The sequence below is a fragment of the Notothenia coriiceps genome, unplaced genomic scaffold (genome assembly GCF_000735185.1).
Source record: "Notothenia coriiceps isolate Sejong01 unplaced genomic scaffold, NC01 NC01_scaffold00029134, whole genome shotgun sequence".
Classification (NCBI taxonomy): domain Eukaryota; kingdom Metazoa; phylum Chordata; class Actinopteri; order Perciformes; family Nototheniidae; genus Notothenia; species Notothenia coriiceps.
The window spans coordinates 101471-124586 of NW_011361835.1; the positions used below are offsets into that span (position 1 = coordinate 101471).

Below are 23116 nucleotides of genomic sequence, written 5' to 3' on the forward strand. Positions count from 1 at the left end.
GCTTTCCTGACTTCAGAGGCCGTTCTCTCTTTTTCCCATAGTTAAACCTAAATATCTCATACTGTTTCAGGATGGGACGGCAGCCACTGTAAAGAGGAATGACGGACTTTAAGGATCTGTGCTTTTGTCTACTATAGGGAAGGCAAACATACGGAAAAGCTAACTCTTCTCTAACTTCTTCATTGTCAAAGTCACCGCTAGTTTTGTGTCAAACAAGAAAATGTGGACCAATTCATACAAAAAATGCTCCATATCACTACCGGCGGTCAAAACCTTCCCGACTGCCTTTAAATACATTTTTAAGCAAAAATAGAAAACATAAGCTGCTTTAAGACTCCTAAATGTGGTGGTTAGCTACTTGTATCTCTCTGATGGTCAACCTAATATCTCTGATTTTGGGACTGTTTGGGTAAAGCCACAAAAAAAAGAGCATTTGGCATAGTGTACTACTTTCTGCCAATTGTATAGACTAAGGGTTTAAACAATTATTGAAAAATATACAGACAAATTATTCAATAGTCATAGAATAGTTAGTTATGGTCCTATCAAATTACTTTTCACAATGAGACAGTCACAAATCTCTACTGTTTATTTCTGTGCAGCCCTCTAACTTCCTTTTACTTATCCCAGGCTTCACTCTCTTTCAGAACAGAGGTAATAAAATAAAGTATCAGAGGAGTTTAGGACAAAGAGGGGAGAATGTGTGAGAAAACCGTTGCTGGGAGCTCCTTGTTCCTCCGTCACTGCCTACATCTCTATGGCCTCCTTCATTTCCAGCTGCTCTGGAAGTCACGCTTTGCTGCCTGCTAACAATACTCAGAGAACAGGATTAAACCTTCAAATGGCAAAAACGAAAACATGTCAGTGGCTCCAGTCACTGAATGGTCCATTAAGAGTCCAATTTATGGATGATGGGAGGGATTGTGTTGTAAAATAAAATCTAAGCATTACCCAAACAATAGTCAAGAATAGAAGATTGTGTCACCACCTAACTATGTTTACTGCTCTTAAAAGTGCTCTCATAACAACATTTTTCACATTCTATGTTTTTGAGGTTAGAGGCTAAGATGTCGTAAGTCTCTCAAAGAAAAGTAAAAAGGCAGACTTCAACCTGTTCACAACCACTTCAGCTGCAGCCTGTTAAACCCATCAGAGGGAAAAAGGGAAACCCAGAGAATAATGTAGACTGCCTGTGATCCTTGTAGACATTTACTATCCCATTATTAGTCATTTGACTTTTACAAGTTTTCCTCTCCCACTTAAAAAAATGCTCTAAATGCTCTATGAGCAGATAAAACAAATGTGTTGATCGTTACACAACAGTTATATAACTTAATGCCCTGATGCCCAACACCTTACGACCTCTCAGTGGAGGATGGACACACCAATCATGAGTGACAAACGGCTGCAGCTGGGCATCGCACAGCTTTACAAGCTCATGGATTAACACACTAATGTTTAGCTCTGGGTAGCTGACCACAGAAACAGACAATCATGTGAATTATGGTGTAAAAGTCTTTCATCTCAGCCAGCAGTTCACAGATTTTATGGACAAAAGTTTGAGAAAACAGGGAAAATGTAAGGTGTGATATTCCTGGAATCCTCTCTGTGATGAAGCTGCCAACAGTGAAAGTGGATTTAAACTCAGTCACAGCTTCTTCGTAATCTAATTGTGTTTAAGAAAATCACAACGCTATACCTGTCAATCCACACTGTAGGAATTTAATAAAACATAATGTGAAGCAAATAAAAATGTTATGGCTTCGCTTGCAATGTTCTCCTCTGGCTTTGGGGTCGCGTTACTGGAATTATGTTCTGGTACGGCTTGGTACATGATACTAAAAGTAAGTTCCTGATTTCAGGGGTTGCTGGCAGATCTGCTGATCATTATTGTAAAAGCAGATGTGTTGTCGCATCAAAAGAAAAGCTACAACTAACACAAACGTAGCCCCTATTTAACCTAAGTCTTAACATCAATCAGGAGAACAAAAAGAGGAACAACAGAGAATGCATGTTGGACAAACAAAGTTGTCCAGGCCCTCATTAGTGTTTGGAGGAGGATGGGGGAGGGCCATTTTACAACGAGTAGTTGGAGAAGTTGGAAACAAAAAGGTGGTACAGAATCAGGGATACATCACAAAGCTAGACAATGCAGAGTAAACATTCAAATGAGCCAAGAAGCCAAATAAACGTGAGCATCAGAGCAAACTTAAAAACTACAAGTTGCTGGACGTCATTTGGGACCACCAATAAGATTTCACTTGACTCTCTCAGCGAACATTTTCACGTTCGTTTTTTGTCTATTTAACAACCACTAACTTGACCAGCATATTAAACATTAACGGTATATACATAAAATATCAGAGGTTTGTAAAATACAGTGGAAAGGCAAAGAGAAGTTAGTACCTCACAAGGTACCTAAAGGTTCAGGTTGAAAGAAGCCTCAGATTACAGGTTGTTAAATGCCTGCAATGGAAATGGTCTACACAGCTAGTTTCACATTCTTTGAGGCTGACATGGACATATTCATGTTTGGATCTCTCCCACCTGGAAACGAAACTCAGAACGACGACACAAACTTATATTGTCTTAGTGAACAAAGGATTTGATATAATATCTGCCAGACTGGCAAATTGCCACAATGGGCGTCAAATATTTGCTGTGCTAAGGAAACTGTCCGGCTGTAAGGACCAGGGCATGCATGTGTGTTTCATTTTGAAGCACTTACTCGCTAAACTGCTCAGCATGGAGGTTCCATAAATGTGAAAACCCTTCAATGGGATTTATTTTTACAATGGCGAAGGTCCCAAGGCCGACATACTGAAAGCTCCTCTCTCATCACATTCCTCACCCCTAAACACGAAGGCAGCAGATACACTATATATATATACGGTTTCCTTGCTAATCAACTGACAGTCAAACTTTTACCCTTGCCAGAGTGAGTAAGCATGTGTGAAATGGTTTAACCATACGGTAAACGGATGTTCTCTTTTACTACACGGCCCAATGCAGACCTCCAGCTTTTAAAATGACAGATACCATCTGTGTCACTGCTGCTGCCTCCTGTCACTGTCAGTCTCTAAATGGCTTGACGAGAAGCCATGATGATAGAAGTTACCCTGGATTTTCAAATAGGGTTAGATGTCGCATAGCCTTCCCGCTGTTCATTACTGCTGAGTGCAGCCATGGAGGGTCGAGTCAGCTCTGAAATGGCACAGACTGGGTCCACATGCTGCCCTGACCTCTGACCTCTCTGCCCCCTGCCGTCTTTAGCGCAAGGGGAGGAACCACTGTCACGTAAATCAGTTTAGCCAAGCAATGAGTTATACTAAGGATACTTTAATCACATCCGATCTTTGAAAAACTAGAAAAGATGAGCATGATAGTATATAAAACAGACGTCAGTAAAGACAGAAAAGTCCAGAAGTACTTCTGATAGATGTGCTACAAATGTTTTACTTGGATTTGACATCTGGGGGGAATGAACCACCCACATTTAGTCACATTTGGCCTCAATGTGATTTAGTGGTAACCATGACTAAGATGGACTGATCCATGCACGCATTCATGTCAGACGTGTAAAAGGAAAAAGAACACATGTTTACGAGCAGGGAACATTATGCACATTTATAAAAATTCAACAGATTTTGAGCAGGAAGAGAACTCACCTCAAGGCCTGCTTTAAGGGAATGTACTTGTCTACATGTGTGATATGTGAGATGAGGGTGACAAAAGGCAGGCTACAGCAGGCCACTGAACTGTTAGTCTGAGGAAAGACAACTATTTAACTTAAAGTAATTGCAGAGCAGGGTAGCTATTAAAGAAGGAACTGCAAAGAGCAGCATCTGAAATCACCCTAGTTGACTGCAGCTACACTCATCCCAGTATTAAGACAATCTGAAGCACATACTTTCCAGACACATGCAACTTGTTGGAAAGCTCTTAAACTCAACAAGACAGACAGTGAAAGAGGGACAGAAGCACTAAGAAAGAAAGCAAGATATCAGATGTGAGTGTTCGAAGTAGACCTGTGTACCTTTAAAATATTTCCACCGCTATCTTTATCTCACACTGAGTTCTTGACCTGGTTCAAGTCTGTGCACTTCAAACATTTTGTTCAAGTCAATTGTCTTTTAACGAGGCAATTCATTCCAAAAATAGCTCCAGGGCTGCTGTCCTGACCTTTCAACCACACTAACAAGCACACAACTTCCCAATGCAGCTAGGATAGAACCAGAAACTCCAGGATACTTAGAATGTGTGCTGACAAAATGTAACTTAAGTATAGCACTTGAGTTAATGTACTTATTTACTTTCCAGCTCTGTTATTATGTCATTTTAACACAGGTGATCAGACATCATAAAACATCTTAATCAAAGGTTTATAAACGTTATGAGAAATCCCCTCAGACATTATCGTTATCATCTCTACATCTTCTTCAGAGTGTGTTCCTCCTGTGCCATTTCTCAGCCCCTTGGCCACCAGACTGTTGAGGAGTGGCGTTATGCACTGATTGGCTCAAAAATAAATAACTGAGCTCATTAACAAGGGCTTTGGTCAACTGTTTATAAACTATAGAAATACTTTATATTCATTACTTGGGGAGTCCATTTGCATACAGAACATTTTCCATAGCTGCCATTAAGGGGCTGTAAGAACGTGTTATAAAATAGGATCTGCTTAAATATTCATGGGATGTGATTTGTCATTTTAAGAAAAAAAAAAGAAAAACACACGTTTGAAAATGTCCAGCAAAACATCAATAGCCCTTGTTTTACGAGATATAAGCTATACAAATGGAAGCATTACTTAGAAGCTGTATGAGACCATAATCTTGGGGAATAAATGCAAGTAACTTTCTAGATGGATGATATACCAGAAATCTTCAAACACAACATGGCTGTGGCTTTGCTTCAGAGCTCGCTTTGAAGCAAACATTACAGAATGAAGATAATGAAGATAGCCATCAGCGAGGGTCTGTCCTGAGTGATGTCTAGAACAAGCGGGTCCTGCTGGCATTGCGGTGACCCCAAACCCAGCCAAGATATGAGCTTACGGTTCAGAAATGATTTGCAAAGAACAAATAAATGAGGCCATTACCGTAACAGAGAAAGGGCTCTTTTTATGGTACGGGATCAACAATACCAAAGGCCTAAGAAACACATGTGGGAAAGGAACAAGAGCATTTTCTCATATCTAGTTACACCGTTTTGGACACATTTTTCCCTCTGCTATCAGGATTTAACTTTGATATCAAATTTCCATATTCCTCCTTTGTGTATCCATTTAAACAAACTCTTAGAAAGTTATTACACAATCCATCAGTTTTATGTTTTTGAGATAACTTTCTTTTTACCTTTCACCCCAGACTCGAGACATGAGGTAGATTTAAAATATATTTTAAGATTCTTTAGCTAAGACGTTAAAGTTTGATGTTACGATAAGTGCCGGCTTTTTTCTGTTCGTTTGTCTGTCTGTTTGTCTGTGGCTGAGCCCAGATGTCAGCTGGTATGGAGACATCTGCCCTGCCAGAGGTCTAAAAGCCTTGGAAGCTCTTGATCCCAGAGGATACCAATTGTCTGCTGATGACAGGCTGGATACTGAGTGCATCAGGCACCGGGTGACAACATCCCACTGGATATATTCAAGACAAAGAGTTTTAAAAGAGCAAGAACAATAGAAAAACCTAATTTGCACAGGGACCTTGCAACACGAACATGTAAGATACAGGAGTATTTCTCTGCATTATGTAATATTATTGACTAATAAGAAAAAATGTAAAATAAAGTTCAGGAATAAATATCCCTAAAAGATGTGATTTGAATGACAGCGACTTAGCAACAACCCACTAACCATCATTATCATTTGATTTGAATGTTGCTACTTTCCTAATTGGTTCAATGGAGTACATGACACCTCCTTTTTCTAACTAATCACAGCCAACTTCAAACAGACTTCAAACAAATTGAGCATTTTGGTTTTGTAACCAACTAAATATTTTGTAGAAATTAGATATATACAACCTTGAAATTATCAAGGTATTAGGCGGAGGTAGGTGAGCCTTCGACATTAATGTGAAATGGTGTCTTTGAAATGACTAAAAAAGCCTTTGAGCACCGATCATTGCTTAACCAAAGCACAAAAACAGTAATTATGTCTTTCACATGACTGAACCTCAATTCTACTAAAAAGCAAAACAGATGAGAGCTTCAGATAACTTCTGAGAGCAAGGAACTAATAGTCCCCTTTGGAAGACATATACACACAATTAGCTGTACACAAATAGGGGGTAACCACATCAAAAGCGCTCAAAGGGAATATTAAACCAAACGACTGCAGAGGAATGCTAACACTGCCTTCTAAAGTGATTAAATGATGAGTGAATCTTTGCTCCACGCAGTCATCCTCAGACACATCCTCCACTGCGGTTTCAGCTTTTACGTAAACAAGAGAACAAGCAGTGACTGACAGTTGTGAGCGGCATGTGGACCGCAGCAGAATTAAAACAGCAGCCTGTGTGAGCCGCTAGGTCTCATCTACACCACAAGGTTATTTATCTGGGTCTCAACAAAGTGGTCTTTATCTGACCACCCCAGAGTGTTCTTTGTAATAGCCGCACTATATATCAGAGCCGTCACTCAGTTAAAAGAGTAATTCATTAGAGTTGTTGTTATTGCTGTTTCTCCAATGAGCCACTTTGTACTAAGCCTGTAGCTTACTCCCTTTGCCCTCAGGACTCTTGACACTGAAGTGACCTGCATTTGGCACATGCAGGACCTCTAGAAAGGGACAGCTGTGAGTCTGTTCCTGCCTGTGTCTGACTCCTTTAGTCCCGAGTGTTGTCCCGGTCAGGCGGAGTCACTAACAGCCCCACACCCTTAATCCAGCAGCCCTTTCTGTGCCCATCACAGGGCAATATATCTGCCAGATAGTTTACGGACTGATAGCCTCCAATAGAGGGAGGATCAGGGTGTGGGGGTCTACTGCGCTCTTTCTATCCACATTGATGACAGCTATCATTCACAATGCAGAACAATGCTGGCGGATCTCAATGTGTGGAAAAGGAGGTGGGGGCAGTGGATGACGGCACTGATATCAAACAGTGAAGCTCAGCGGCTGCCTGGAAGCAGAACTGAAGGGGACCGGAACTTATAGCGTTGGGAGATATTTGAGTATAGGGCTGCAACTAACATTGTTTTTTACTGACACCCAACTCAAAGATTTTCTGTTACTGTGCAGCAAAGACACCATAACATAGTCACAATTAAGAAGCGGAAATCAATGTACTTTTTTTTTAAACGCTGAAACTTATCAATCTATTTGACTGATACATATTCATCTGCCGATAGTTCAGAGTTTTAAAGACTCATTATTACCATAATAAAATAATCCATTTCAACAATTGATACAAAATAATGACTTTTTTTTTGTCAAGAAACATCAGAAAGATGTACAGAGTCTCAAGGCAACTTTGTTTACATGTTGAATTTCCTGTAAATCTATACTCCGAATTTAGCATGAATGCTGCAAAACATCAGATTCCACAGGTGGCTTCAATCTGTTCAAAGAGGTCTAAAAGGCCCTTCAGCTTAAAATCGACAGTTTAAAGCAGCGCCTCAATGGGCATGTGTGTTCATGAATCCACTGTCCTTATGATTAAGTATTTTATTCAAGCATGAAGTAATCAGAAGTAAGCCAGGTCAGTCCACAGAGAGCTCTGATCATATAGATGGGCTGTCAGGGCTGCAAATCCTGAGGCTTGATTATAACTCCTATAATAACCAAAGAGGCGCTGAAGGTATAGCTAAACGGTGTCATGAAGCTCCATCTGTTGAGAACTCTTACTGAGAAAATCACGTGTGTATGAATAAGTAAGTGATAAACTTGGAGCTCCTAGCCAAAGAGCGTAAAGCTAGACAGACCATCGTAAAAAAAAGCAGACGATGATTTTCATTTGTCAAAGCAGCTTGAACTTGTGCAACATGTCTCTAGAGGGCCTGTTTCAAAAAGGGGAAGAGATGGACAATTCTGGTAAAAAAACAAAAGTTGACGCTAAGAGGAATTTCCTGTCGTGTGGTTTTATCAGAAAAACAACGGAGTCCTCCACTGTTTTACTTCAACAGCTCAAATTCAACAATGGAGTTGCTGATAAAATACTTGGCTTGTGGTGAAGGAGCCAACTGCTGATGTGTGGAGATTCTCATTCACTCACACATAGAGAAAGGCGACCACTCAAACAGAGTTCAGTGGGGAGCTGACTGAAACGGATAAGAGTTGTAGGCTCCAGCCAAGAGGCTAAAGGTGTTTTATTCAAATGACAGGCTGCTATCAGTTTCAGTCTGTAGAGGGTTTTTATGACTTTTAATTTCACTGTAACTGCATCCACTGACAATGATGAAATATGGACAAAAAGTAGCTAAACAATGTTGCGGTGTGGGAAAGTTTCTAAATCAATTCCTCAAAGCAGTTTTAAACTCTAATAAAAGAATGGCTGAGAATTTCCGACAAAGGGGCAAAGAAGAGGAACAACAAAGAAATGGAGCACAAACAAATAAGAGAAGAAATAAAGAAAATGTGATACTTAAAGGTGGGGTAGGTAATTTTGGAGAAACCAGCTCGAGTGCGCTAGAATTTGAAAATACACAGCCGGAGCAAATCTGCCACTTCTTTACAGAGCCCCTTCTCCAACACACATGAACGCGCACATGAGCAATGAGGGCACGAGATAAGTTTTTGCAAAGATGGAAGGCTGACAGGCAGGTAGGCCATCCAGTTACTTTAGCCGGGCGGCTAAAATTATTGGTCGTGCTTTTTACAGTACCACGGCTTCCACAGATGACATTTTTGTATGGATTTGTTGTCAAAGCACTTGAGATATTCATTGCTATCGGGATGTTAAGAGCATTCCATGGAATATAACAAAAAGTGTATCTCGAGCCGGTTTCTCAAACTTACCTACCCCACCTTTAAAGTAAAACATCTAGTAAGGATGTTTCTACTTACCATACTGGCAGCTGGGCCCGTTGAACCCTGCGAGACAGTCACAAAGCTGCGTGGACCCCTCCCGACAGTGGCCCCCGTTGAAGCACACACCGTAGCTACACACCGCTGCAGAGAAAGACAAAAAGAAAACAGTGTGTGAAGAAGAGACACCTGGCTGACGAGATGTCAACATCTTCAGATTCAAATGCTGACCTCTTTCTATCAAAACCTTATCATCGGCCTGTTCGCTCCTGACTAAACAGGAACCTTGATTCTCTTCCATTCACACTAACCAATGTGAGAGGAATCCACCACTTGGCTCTCTTTGAGCAGAAGCGCAGGCTTTTGGCCAAGTCAAAGACATTTCTAAACTCCTTTTTACAGAATGTAAAAGTGTTTGACACAAGCAGAGGGCTTCTGCTTGTATAACTTTAAATAAGGAAAGCAACCTTTCCCTGCATGCTACCCGAGAATGACCTCGATTGAATAACTATGATCATAGTCGCAAACAGTGATCATACAGACGTTCATGGGATCAAATCAGCGAGTCACAGGGTGAGTGTTGCTCATCGGTCTCCTGAAGCCCGAGGCCCTTTGTCCATAAATCCTTCCGAGTCAAACTACTCGCCCTCGTTAAGAAATTCAAAGAATCTAGGAAATATAGGTACCTCAAATTCCCAAAACCAGGACAACATTAACATGAATCATGACAATCATTCACTACAAGTATGGGTACATGCTGAAGTCTCCCAGCCTGTGTGTATCTCATGTGCGTTGAGGCTAATATCCCTGTGAAGTAAGACACAGCTGTTTGAGCCAGGCCTGTTGTTTGCACTCTCCTGAGCAGAGTACAGTGCTTAGTGATGAAAGGTAGAGAGGATTGATGTCTATCATTGCTTTCCCCTACTAGCAACATGTTGACACTTTGGGAGTGAAAAACACGGTCCAGCTAATCATAAGAGGAATTTAAATGCCAACCCTTCCCTCAGAGGATTGTGAAGAAACCCTCTGAATGCCAGTTGAACTGTGGGGCTCCTGCCAGATATGCATTTTTCTTCCCATCTAATCCAACCAGAGGCGGCATGACCAATCATCACACCAGGCACTGGCGGCTCTGTTGCCATTGATCATCCATTTATGGTCATAGTGATGGTATCAATGTGCAGCTCAAACAGAAACAAAGTAGATTTTGTCTAATCCCTGTTCTTATTGTTGCTGCGTTTCTTGCTGTAAGCACTTGAAACGTGTGTCTGAGTTGTCTGTATAGCGGCAGCCCGTTTAATGTTTTTATCCTTTGTATTCATGGGAAATTATGAAGGCCATTTTTCAGGGATTTCCGACATTGGATGGACTTGATTAACTTATTTGTATTAAGTATGAGTGGCGGCCCTAATGATATACAAATATGTATACTTTAGATATTTTACCAGAGGTTCACCTAAAAGTTCAGATGAGGAAATGAAAAGATGCAAAATAAAAGTTGTGTAAAGTCCAGCTTTAGCCGTATCATAATAACCCCAGATGAGTTGTAGTAATTTCATCCAGTAGATTTACAGGGCTCCTTTGAGACCAGCACTCAGTCTAAACATCCGCCTGCCATCTGGCTCCATCCTCAGACACCTGCTCAACAGTTGGACCATCCAGGGAGACTACAACAAATAACTCCCCCACAAACGCTATATTGTAAACACACACACAACTTAAAAGAGGCACACTTAGAGACTATCTCTCTCTTTTCACTGAAAAAAAAGACCCAAAAATAAAAAACATCAGATTCAATAAAGTGCTACAAATGACTGTCAAATACATCCATGTGCTTGACCCTTATTAGACCAAAGTCTCACCCTATTAGTGAAGCTGCTGAAATCCTACCCCAACAGGAAGCCGACTGCTAATCTGCCCATGATGACTTCCAGCTCTTCAAGACTGTGTGGCTACAGGAGCAATGATACTGTATAGTATACTGTAGAGTCAACATACAGCTACATAACTTTCCCCGCTTCTGTGATTAGCTAATGTGAGGGAATTTCGGTGTGGTGACAGCTACAGATGACAGACAAGCAGAAAAAAGCATCCCTGTGGTCAGGTTTGATTGCAAAAAGATCCAGATTCTTCAGGACAATTATATTACCACCAGCTGTGAGGGATTAAGTTAATGAGACGTGTCCAAATTGTGGTAAAAAAGCTTTAAATGAACTTAATTACTAGAAACAAAGGAAAAGGTCAGTTGTCTCTAAGAGTCACTACAGGGGCATGGCTAAGCGACAACAAGAGGAATGTACATTCTCCCTCCTAAGATGTGAGACACTGGATTTTTGGCAGCCAACCAGTGCATTTTTGGGCCGCCCCCATCCTAAGCCCCTGCTTAATCTTCCCTGAAATAATTTCTTAATGTGGCATGCAGCGTGGCATAAAACTCACTCTCATCGGTGGCTGTGAATGCCTCCACTCCATTACAAAGACACCTTCTCTCAGAGGATTAGCAGCCCCCACCAAAAGAAGAGACAGAAAGAGCAGGGGTCAGCGACTCGTGCCGAGAAACTGAAAACCAACGAGCAGGTGTCACCCTTACAGTTTCTAAAGGGGATGACCAAATCAGCACACAGTGTTTGTTTAGGCTTCATCAGTCTGTTTAACTGCCACCGTGCGACTTAGAGGGAGACCACATTTAGGGCACTTCACGGACACAAAGGCCTCAACTCGACTCCGCTGGTGCCATAATTGGTATGCTTGGTGCCGAGCACTGTATTTTGAGGCAACAAATCATGTTTTGCTGCGCTGAGGAATGTGTCATTTCAAAGAGTTTTTGGGAAAGCCAGGCCCAGCTATGTCAGATAATCTTTGATCTGGTTCTTGGAGAGACGTTAAATACCATTTGAACTAGACTTTAGGTCGGTTTGACAAAGCAGGCACAATAATGCTTAGGAAAAAATCATTTTGTAAGCAAGACAGTGCAATTAGAATAACTGGGGTATTTGCTGCACCCTACATCATACAGACGTTATGATTATACGCACTCCCGTCAAAAGATGGTGTGAATGAGAATATTAACATTCAGTCACAACACAAAGAGTAGGCACGATCAAAAACACCTGTCACATGGTCAGCATTTGGCCCACCGCATTGTAATTTCATGCCCTTTTTCCAGTTCTAATGCAACAAAGATGCGGTTCAGACATGATTTTGCCATGTGTGTCACTCAGACCAAACAGGAAACACATTACACTAATTTTTCAAACAAGAATCTTGTTCATACTTCGTACAAACTGGCAAGCCTGATTATTTCTGCACAGCTTCAATTACCATCATGCATTACACAATTACATCTTCAACTGAGCAGCATCGTCATGTGATTTCTTTGAGTCTGTGTCTACTTCTTGTTTGAGGACTTTGACAAGTTTTTCTCACCAGATTCATACTAGAATAAGTCTTATTCCTCAATATGTTAACAAGTTATTCCAGCTTGAATCAACAGATCTCAAGTTGTCAAAAGTTTTTTTTTCTCTGAGCCTAATATCTAACAGCAGTTTCCCTCCAAAACGTATTAGTTTTTCAGTATTCTGCTGACCTTACAACCTCTGCTGCAAGTTACTCATTAAATCAAAAGGAATATCTCATTATAACCAGGGGCAATTGTTGTGATGACATTTAAACGTGTAATGCAACATGTTGTTTCTAAGTTGTCTAAGTCTTTCTGAGCTGAGCTAAGTTTGAAGCAGTCCTCTCCACTGCTGAAATAGTTGTCGCACGCACACACACGCACACAAACACACACAGACCACCCATGGATAAGACAGAAGACCATTTCCTATTCCCTGGCTACTGGGCCTATTTCACTAGTAGTTACCTTTGCCAGCCGGCTCCCGCAACAAAAGGAGGCCAGTTCCTATTCAGTGGTTAACGAGGAAGACAAACCGGAGGAGCTATTGTCCCCGCTCCTCAGGCCCTGTCAAAAAGCTTATTGTTGCCGTCAATCAACATAATTGCTCGTTTCCAATCCCCCTAACCCCGTCCATCCTCACCCGGCCCGTGGCTACTTGCTGAGGTAGAATGTTTAACACACTGATTGAGTGGTCCTCCAAACGTTTGAGAGGAGGAAGTCGCCATCACAGAGTCAAGAGTTCTTCACCTTCAGGAGAACAAGATAGTCATCAAGCCAATTTGAGCCTTTACAAAACACACAAAAGTCGCCTTGGTTGCACTTGGGGGTTTTGAAATGGCTGACTTTTTGTAGACAATAAATCATTAAATGTGTCGTAAAAACTAAAAATAGATCTTAAATAGAACAGCAAATAATCTACAACTATTTGGATAATTGATAAAGCAAAGGATGTCAACCATTATCTGATTCCAGTGCATTATTTTGGTAATAAGCTGTAAACATAAAAACTTGGGAACAAATACTTCAGATTTGCAACTCGCTCAAAAACTCTATTGACGCTATTTTGTAAATGTAAAACTCATAAACCTAATGATAATAGCCTGAAACAAAAATAGGCTATGGGAAAACAAGTGGGAGGGGGTCAAGATAGCGAAATCAATTGTGAAAATCACCAGACATGCTGTGCAGTGGTATATTATTTTTCCAAATATGTGGCTAATTATGCTAAGAAAAAACATACACAAAGATTGTGACAGGATGTCAACATCGGTTCAATGGGTGGATATTGAGGCAGAGAAGAAACACAGGTGAAATAAAGGAAGGGCAAACTACTCAACTTGCAGCCCGTGTGTGTTGTAAAAACATTATTAGAGCCTCCACTCTGCTCTACTCCCTCACAATACCCAGAAGTAATCCGACTAATTACCTTACACTGACATTTTATTAGGGAACACACACAGAGAGAAAAGAGGGTCAACACAACGCAGTGAGAGAGCTGAGGAGTGCCAGACACTAAATCACTATCTCAAACACAAAGCATTCCCATCTCGCGGAATCTTCTGCTCTTTTCAGGGTTTTCAGAGGATTTGCTAAAGCTGTACATTTTACAGAGCAGATTTTTCCTTTTGGATGTTGAAGGCGCTGTTGAAAACAGCTCCACAGATTGCATTGTGCTGACTGAGGTACAGTACCGATAGTGCATAGCAAAGTGCGCAGGACTCAGAGAGCGAGGATTGTGGTGTGAGCTTCCTTTTATCCTGGTTCAATGGCTCAGAGAAAAGGGTGATTAGTTTGTCCCATCTCAAAGTGCTGCCACGTCTTTAGTTACAGAGATAAAAGCCCTGCCTCATGTCGAAGAGAGCCGCCATTGTCACGCAAAAAGAAACAAAACACCCCGTCTAATTTAGTGAGGGGAAACACTGGGCATCCCTTAAGAATGTATCTTGGAGACATTTCTCTATAAATGTTTTAAAACAAAGCCTCTGTAATTATTCTTTGTATCATTTAATACTACTATAACCTTTCTCCCTGCAAACAATGAGCTCTTTGAAGAGAGCACAGATGCCATAATAACACACCGATGACAGGCACATCCAGGAGATCTTCTCTCGCTCTACATCAGGTCAGAGGGCTATCCCAGACAGTAATGTGCCTGTACCGGGGGTTTCAGTGCTAGAAACTATGCGCACGGGTCAGTTTGAGGTAGGGCCACAAGAGCAAGGAAGTGGGAACTTTCTTGTCTGTCAACCGGACAGGGGGACAAACTGTTTACAGGAAGGCTTTGCCAAGGGTCTGTCTATGGTATGCAGGCTATGTGCTCTGGATCACTGGCTGTAAAATCCCATCAAAGGAGGCTTCTTGGTCTCAGCGGTGTGAAGCTAAGCTTATCCGCAAGGAGATGAGCTTCTGGCAGCCCCTCTGTGGCCAACAGTTCTATCTTTCCATACATGGACCCGGGGACTTAGAGGGGAGATGCATACTTGTTTTACTTTGTTTTACCTTTTATGTTTGTGCATAGCAGGTGGTCTCTCCACCATAAGTTGATAGGTATTGTTTTGGGGCTCTTGACTGTAATCGGTAGGGTTAAATATTGGATGGGATTGTCTGTTTTTATGCCCATAATGCATTCCTCTGACCTACACCGCCATGTCACACCTCCGAATGAGTAAAGTGGCATGACTATATGGATGAGGGCCAAGATTTAAACATGGGACCACAGCTAGTGCAGGAATGTGGCCGTTTGGAGCTTAAATGTTTGCTTTAAAAAAATGCTTAAATGGTCAAGTATAAGCTTGACTGGCTATCTATCGTAGAATTACCGGAAAACTACAGAGCAACAGCCCAAACCAGGACCGTAATGCTTTTTTTTGCTAAGGGTAGAGAAGGTAATACTATGCAAGCCTCATTTGAGAGCGAATGTCAACACTGTCAACACTTGAGATTTTTTTCCCACCGTCCACAACCAAACCTTGTGGGATAAGTAGAGTGGACATGGCGCTGACTGATAACATCTGTTAAGGAGTCTGGATGGGCAAAGCATCTCTTAACCTTTTTGACCTTTTTCTGAAAACCTTTCATTCAGATCACTGTGCCAAAGGGTGAGGCACCACACCTCCTGCTGAGTCAGGAAAATACAAATTGTCTTTAAGTATACAGCACATACCATCCTGCAAAAACCTGATAAATGAGATGGTTCTTTTTCACTTAGGGGAATAAAGTAACAATAATCTAGATACTTACGATACAGACAACCAGCTTCTCCATTAAGTTGAGACCATCCGGGGCAACACTTGTAGACAGTCTGATAATCCTGTCTGTAAACTTGTCTGTAAGCAGTGTAGTACGCTGTCCTGTTGATGTGAAAAACATCAAGTTAAAAACAGCAAGTTATAAATTAAACAATAAAAACAGGCAGAGTTTTTGTATTACTTCAATGTGAAACTGTAGTGTGTGGGTGACATGCATAACATTACTTGGCACATATCATTTGTGATGTTTAGGTGGTTAAATACCTTGGGATAAGGATAAACAAAAATGTAATCTGATCAAAAGACTGCTTATGCTTAAAGTAACATGCAGTACAACATTCAGCAAACATTTTCCCAGACTTTTAAGGCGCCATTTTATTAAAGTGTAACTGGCAGACCCAATTTCAGAGAATGGTGCCAACCCTGTACTTTAGGACCCTTCTCATTGCACCACAGTCATTACGCATGGTGGAAACACGTTTTGTTTACAGCGAGTAATTGTGGCCTATGCTGCCTTCAAAGCAGCCTTTGACTCTTGTAACAAGGTAAAAAATACTGTGAAAGCGAGCGTGAGCAGCAAAGTGAGAAACTCTTGAAACAGAGACAGAGTCTGATGAATTATTTTGGTTGCATGACTCAGGAAGAAATAATTAATGCTTTGCTCAAGCCAAAGCTTAATCAGCAAGGCACTCACTTCCCTGCAGGTGAAGATGGGAGTGTTTGTTTGAGGTTTCGACAACGAAGAAAAAGGAGACGACAAATGAGGTGTATTACTCACCTTCTCTCATATCCCATACACCATGACTGTCCCACACAGCCTTGCTTCCACACTTTAACCATGCGTGTGAAGGCCTGCACACACGGCTGCCTCTGGGCGACCAGCGTCACCTCCCTCTCAAGACACACATTGGGCCTGAAACAAAAACAGTGGTACAAATACTTACTGTAAGGTGTTAAAAGGTTTTTCACGGATACATGGATGACAGGAGGGGAATTTATGATTGCCATAAGAAATGTTGCAAAAAAATAGATGTACATAGTTTGCATAAGTATTTTTTCTAGGTGACGACGTAATGCCTGTGAGGGATTTAACTGTTCTGGGGTGTAAGGCTGCATATAATGTCTGGTTTTGGTATTTTTTTAAGACTTAAGGGGAATTCCTCAACCATTCCCTTTCAGGACGCTAACTACAAGATAATACCTGTAGTTCAACCCAAACCTCAGTACACAAAATGTGTTACATGAAAGTCTTTTAGAGGGTGGCATTAGCATCAAAGTGGAATGCATTCATTTTACATCTTCTACTTCAAATGGGAAAAGCAACAAAAACAAATCATACCCAGACAAGATCAAACCTTTTAAGATGTAAGCCAGGTTTGCTCAAAAACAAAAGCATATGATGTACAATCCCTGTACCACTTCAACACAAAATATTTTTTTGAAAAATGTAAATAAAAAAAAGCCATCATTTTGAAGACAATTAACTTAAGATATTAGTGTTTTTAATGGACATATGGTAGATAGTGCATGTTTTCACTTGTATGTACGAGGCTGAATGTCAGCAGAAACGGCAGACAGTTAACAATTTCACCCCCAGGTAAAACACGATAAGCCTTCCAACTGTGATGTTTTGTCCTTCCTACACAAAGTCTGTCTGGGTTCACGGGCAGACCTGCCACTGATGTCTTTCACACCATTTTGCTTTGGTGTGAAATACCTTTTCAACAAAACAAAAAAGTGCAACATGATCTTTAAAACATTTACTCTTTTGGTAGCTCTCCAAGGACCAACAGGAAGGTCTGAAATATGGATATCGTCAGGAATCTTAAGACAACATCGAGCTGCTCATCTCAAACGAAAGTAATCACTAGCACCTCCAGTTTTACATTATGCAGTAATTGCATATGAAAGACCGTATTGTTATTGGCAGCATGTAACCCACAAAATCCTGTCCCATATATTTCAGGCTCTTTCTTTATTTTGGGGTTTAAAATACCCGTTATAATTGTGTGTCTCTTTACTTTGAGGGGCTTCAAACTAACTCTGACAGAGTTAGGAATGCAGTTCAGGCAATTCAAATGTGGCTAATGTATAATCATTTAAATTAAAGTAAGATGGTGCATGGAAGCCAATGAAGACCATGATGAAAGTGCACAACAGTTAAATGAATCATTCAGCATCTACAAAATAGATCTGTCTTTCAGCTGCTGTTTGGTATAGCAAGAATCTAAACATGCCTCTGGTTGTGTTTCCATGTGCAGGTGAACTAGCAGTTTTATCACAGTCAAACTTCAAAGGGAATATGAGGCTGCAAAAATATCTCAGAAAAGATGAAAGGTAAATCCCTAAATAATATGTCCCCTAAAGTAACAGTAAGGTCAATAGCCCATAAACAACAAAACAGAGAAACGCTTACTCACATATAGGACTGAAGGTTGTTGGCGATGCCATAACGCAATGCACGAGCCTCTAAAATAAATAATATGAATAAAGAAAAAAAAACACTATCCATGTTTATTCTTCTTGGATTAGAGTTTAAAGGAATATGACGTACACGCAGACGTATTCATGAGTATAACTCAATTTAACCATATAAAAAAGTAACCTAATAAATAACTGAATAAAAAGAAGACAGGGAGAAACTCAATAGGCGCGTAAAACTTCCTCCGCGTGGAAATAATCAGCGCTTTCCATAAATGACCGCTCCATCACATGGAGTGTGTGTTCTTCCTCTCCGCCGGTGTGTCACTGACTGCAACCGGCAGCTCACCTACGCTTCGTCACTGCAGATGTCAGACTGACGGTCAAAAAGTTGTGGAGGCTGAGCGCTTTCTGCCTCCCTCCATTCACTTTGTAATGATGTTTGGAGGGGGGGATGGAATGGGTTTCATTTATTATGCAGAGCTTCTGAAACACACACAAACACAAGTGCACTCACAAACGGAGGGTTCAGGCTCGATTAAGAGACTTTAACTTCGCATCAAACTTTGCTCTTCGCTTTTTCTCGTGTTCACTTAAAGGTTGTTGCAATATTATTTTAAAAAATGGCACAAAAACGCCTGAATATTTCCATTTAGACATGTGCTGGTCTGACAATATTTACGTTTTACTTAAGAATCTATTAATGTCAATATTCAATCCTTCCAGCAATATGGCGTTTTTCTAGTTTCACTTTCGCCTATTGACGTTGGCAAAGTTCGTGCAGCTTTAAAACGAGCGCTTGCAGAGTTATGTGCGCGCGTTTAGGGACCCATGACGCAGAGCAAAGAAGCATCTGCAGGAGGGGAAGTGAAACCACTCACGCTAGGTATGGACTTTGGGAAAACTGAGTGATATACTATCTCCCACGGAACAACAGAGGATGTTTGGGGTTGAGTCTGAAGCAGTCCCTCTTCAGGGCAAACAGCAGTGCGGTCACAGGGTCAACCGCCGGGACCGACTGCTGCTCTGCAAACAAAGCTTTCAATGCACACATGTGTGTTCATGACCCCAAAGAGTCCAGGGTCACTGCTGTCCGAGCAGCCTCTGAGGGTCGAGCTGCACAGCATGTCTGAATTAGATCAGTCATCAGACATATCAGAGCTCATCAAAGACATGTGGGGACAGACAACTGGAGTGTTTTTTAACTGAAACATCTAAATTAATTATTTTCTTTATTTCTGGTTACAAATACATAGACTACCCAGTTGATTCAATTCATAAAATTAACAAAACTGACTGACAGAAATTGGCAGGTGACGACCTATAGCCTGGTTGGCAATCCATGCATTGAATCCATGACCCATTGGTGCCTCAACAATTATTTGAAGTAGTACTACCAAAAATATATGATTTTATTCCAAGATGTCAGAAAGCTTTCATTCAATCACAAAAACAACCTTTCTTAAAATGTAGCAAAAATGTTTAGGACAAACAGACAAACATGCTTTTCTAAAGAAGTGAACAATAAAACAACAGGATCTTTAGTTCGGACACACTTACCACGAAATAATATCAATGAACCTAATGCATCGGCCTATCATATCTGCAGTAAGTTTGGACAGCACATTGCTGGATGGATGCAGGAAAAACCCAGGGTCATAATAAGTGATTAAAAAGACACAGATGGTGATTTGCTGACACTTAGAGGTTAAGAAAGGAACTACATATAGTAAGACAAGTCCTGTACATAAGATGCAACAAATACAATTGAACAAAACTTATCCCAAAAAACAGGAAATTGTTACAGAAAATGGAAAAATGTGCAATGCCTCAACTGACCGAGTGAAAAAGGCAAATATATATTCAATAAATGTAATTAAATCTGTTAGGTAACTTAGCAACAACCCCTAATCACCACTTCCTTTGAAAGATAAATTAACGTTGTAGGAAAAGTTGGATAAATGGGAATAGGTTACACTACACAGAATCCTCAGCTATTGTTTGGGACTACACCCATGCTTTGCTTGACAAAACCCCGTGATTAGTCCTCAAGCTCTTAAGATAATAATAATTAATCGTAATTATTATTACGCTTAATTTATTGAGTAATGTAATATTCATGCTATTACTCCAAATCATGAACTAAAAGGTGTGCAGCTGCAGTGCTCGAACAGTGAGGATGCATGATAGATAATGACTGTGTTTTTTAACCTTTACACAATTACTGATTACAATTACAGTACGTTAGTTTTTACTGAAATTATCAAATAAAGTCAACATGTCACTGAGCTGTGTGGGGTTTGTTCAACTTTTAAAAGATGTTTGAATGGTGATATACACAGTGATAGGTGTTAAGGACTAACGTTTATAATAAATACATTTGTATTGATTTCAAGATCTTTTCATACAATCATACGTATTGGGATCATTTGTATTAATGTGAAATCAATACAAATGTATTTATTATAAACGTTAGTCCTTAACACCTATCANGTGCTTCCAAATATACTCACCAAAAGTAAAAGTATTGAACATGCAGGATCGGCCAGGTCAGAAAAGTGTGTATAATATTATTGGATTAATGATGCATAATGCGTTCATTACTTTAAAGAGGAGCTACTACTGCTACTTTATATACTTTATCTACATTGTTTACTTTACACAATGGATAAATAACGTTTTTTTCTTCTTATATAAACCACATAATAATTACATACTTGTTTATATGTTATACTAATCAGCAGCAATGATCAGATAAATGTTGTGGAGTTAAAACCAAATCCAATTTCCCTTTGTGATGTAGTTAAACAGAAGTATAAAATAGAATGTAAGTACAAAAGTGTACTTACAGTACAGTACATTCCCTCGGTTACTATCCACCACTTCTATATTGGCGCATCTCATGTAGCCTACCTGTTTTAGGAAGATTCATGCTCCCTATAAACGTCTCTGCCTTCCCGTCCGCGTATGTTAGCTGTGTCCAGCAGCACGTGCCCCCTGTCCAGGAAAGTCTTCACCATCTCCAGGCTCTGCTCCGCGTCGGCTTTACTACCGAAAGAGTTAGTTCCCAATATGGAAACCGGTCGCTTACTTTGAGACGACGACATGTTGCTACGAGCCACAAACCTCTGCAAATGCACGTCTTTAAAAGAGTTCCGCGGCCAAAGTGCACACAGTCTATGGTTATTAAAATGGGCGTGGTGCTGTAGGATCGGAGCATTTATACATGATCGGCGTCTAGGCACGCATGCGTTTACCAGCAGGTTTCTCGTCTCCATCAGGAACCTGCTAAAATGGAAAGTCAGAAATCAGTGTGCTCTTATCGTGACTTCATGTGAGAGATAATATTATTGTAGCCAGATAAAAGCTCAAGTGACATAAGTTGAACAAAACTCCAATCAATTGCTGCATTGAGCTAAGAGTTCACTGAGATAATAAATTCCTGGAGGGAAGCAGACAGTCCTGCTTAACCTGCACTGCCCCTCACAATTTCTCTCACAAAATCTTGGTCAACACGTCCAGTAGCTTTTTTTGTCTCGGTTTTGGAGAGTATGAAACATTATCAGTTTGTTCAGAGAATCGTCCTGCAGCACTGTGAAACAGGTTTTGTAAGCTTCCAGGAGCCTCAGTAAAAAAGTGATATCGGGGGGGAAAACCACGACAACAGGCAAGTCATGACCCAGAATCACCTTCAACAACCTGCCAGTTGAGAGACACAAAAACTCTGGGGGTGAATGCTGGAGAGACAGCAAGCGCATTTCGTGGCATCTGCAGGCAGTGGCAAAGCACTTCCGGCATCTGCCACAGTGGCCACTACTCCGTGGAATCTGTGGCAACTACTTCCGGCATCTGCCACAGATGCCACTACTTGCCGATGCATCTGCCGCTGCTGAACGGGAGTTGCCACAAGATGCCAGAGTAAGGCTGCGGTCGGATAATCCAAAAATCAGCTCCTAACGTCTATCCCTATCGTCTATCCCTTGACCTCTGAGTGAAACGTCACGGGGTTAAGGGATAGTGGATAGGAGAATTCAAAAGGATTTAGGAGAAGAGACTGCGCTGCTTTAGAGAATCCGACTGCACTTTCACTATCCGGCGTGTTTACGATGCGCCAACGGACGTCATTTTGTGTGTCTGCTGCTGTGGGGAAACTATGGAAACTACAGTTTTCTATACAGCGGACTACAACATGGATGTTTAATATGAACGAAGGACTACTGTAAACTCATCTAGAGACTCTGCACCTTGCTCTGATGCTGTTGCTTTATGCTTTATGAACAACAGAGAAACATATTCTTCATGACCAAAGTTGGAATTGAAATAAAAAATGAAAGTGAAAGTTATGCTCGTCACCCTCTCCCTCCGGTCCACATTAATACAAATGATCCCAATACGTATGATTGTATGAAAAGATCTTGAAATCAATACAAATGTATTTATTATAAACGTTAGTCTTTAACACCTATCTCTGTGTATATCACCATTAAACATCTTTTAAAAGTTGAACAAACCCCACACAGCTCAGTGAAATGTTGACTTTATTTGATAATTTCAGTCAAAACTAAGGTTCATATTTCTCTTTTTGATTATAATACTGATGAACGTTCAAAACAAAGCACTTTGGCAACTTACCACATACGTTTTAAAATGCTTAATAAGCACCGTAACTTTCATGATATAACTTCTCCGTCATAATCGTTTGTGTCAGTGAACGGCCGACTGTTGTGTGACGTCAAATGCTGCGGCTGCAAGGCATTGTGGGGCAGCATTTTCTCCTCTCCTTTCGGTTAGGGAGGTCCAGTGGTTCCTATATTAAAGGAGGTTATAAAGGAAGTTTGAAATCTCCTTTCCTATCATTCTAGAGANACCTGGCCGATCCTGCATGTTCAATACTTTTACTTTTGGTGAGTATATTTGGAAGCACATTTTTTTTAATGATTTAACAAAAAAATTGGAATGCAGGACTTTTACTAGTGACATTGCATTGGGGCAACGAAAGTTTTATGTGAATCCTGAAACTCCTGCGAATAAATAAATGATCTGTGTACTTTTATGATTATCATGTTTGTGGTTTTGCGAGTA

At 40.7% G+C, this 23116-nt stretch overlaps 1 protein-coding gene across 1 annotated transcript in view; it reads right to left on the bottom strand.

Moving 5' to 3' along the window:
• megf6b (multiple EGF-like-domains 6b) overlaps positions 1–18148 on the bottom strand; it is a 58580-nt gene extending 40432 nt beyond the window's left edge. The window contains exons 1-4 of the mRNA XM_010786327.1: positions 18034–18148; positions 16392–16526; positions 15606–15715; positions 9005–9109 (exon numbers count right to left, since the gene is read on the bottom strand). Of these exons, the coding sequence (XP_010784629.1) occupies positions 9005–9109; positions 15606–15715; positions 16392–16526; positions 18034–18125 (442 nt within the window). The 5' untranslated portion in view covers positions 18126–18148. The remainder of the gene's footprint in view (positions 1–9004; positions 9110–15605; positions 15716–16391; positions 16527–18033) is intronic.
• Between the last annotated feature and the right edge of the window lie 4968 nt (positions 18149–23116).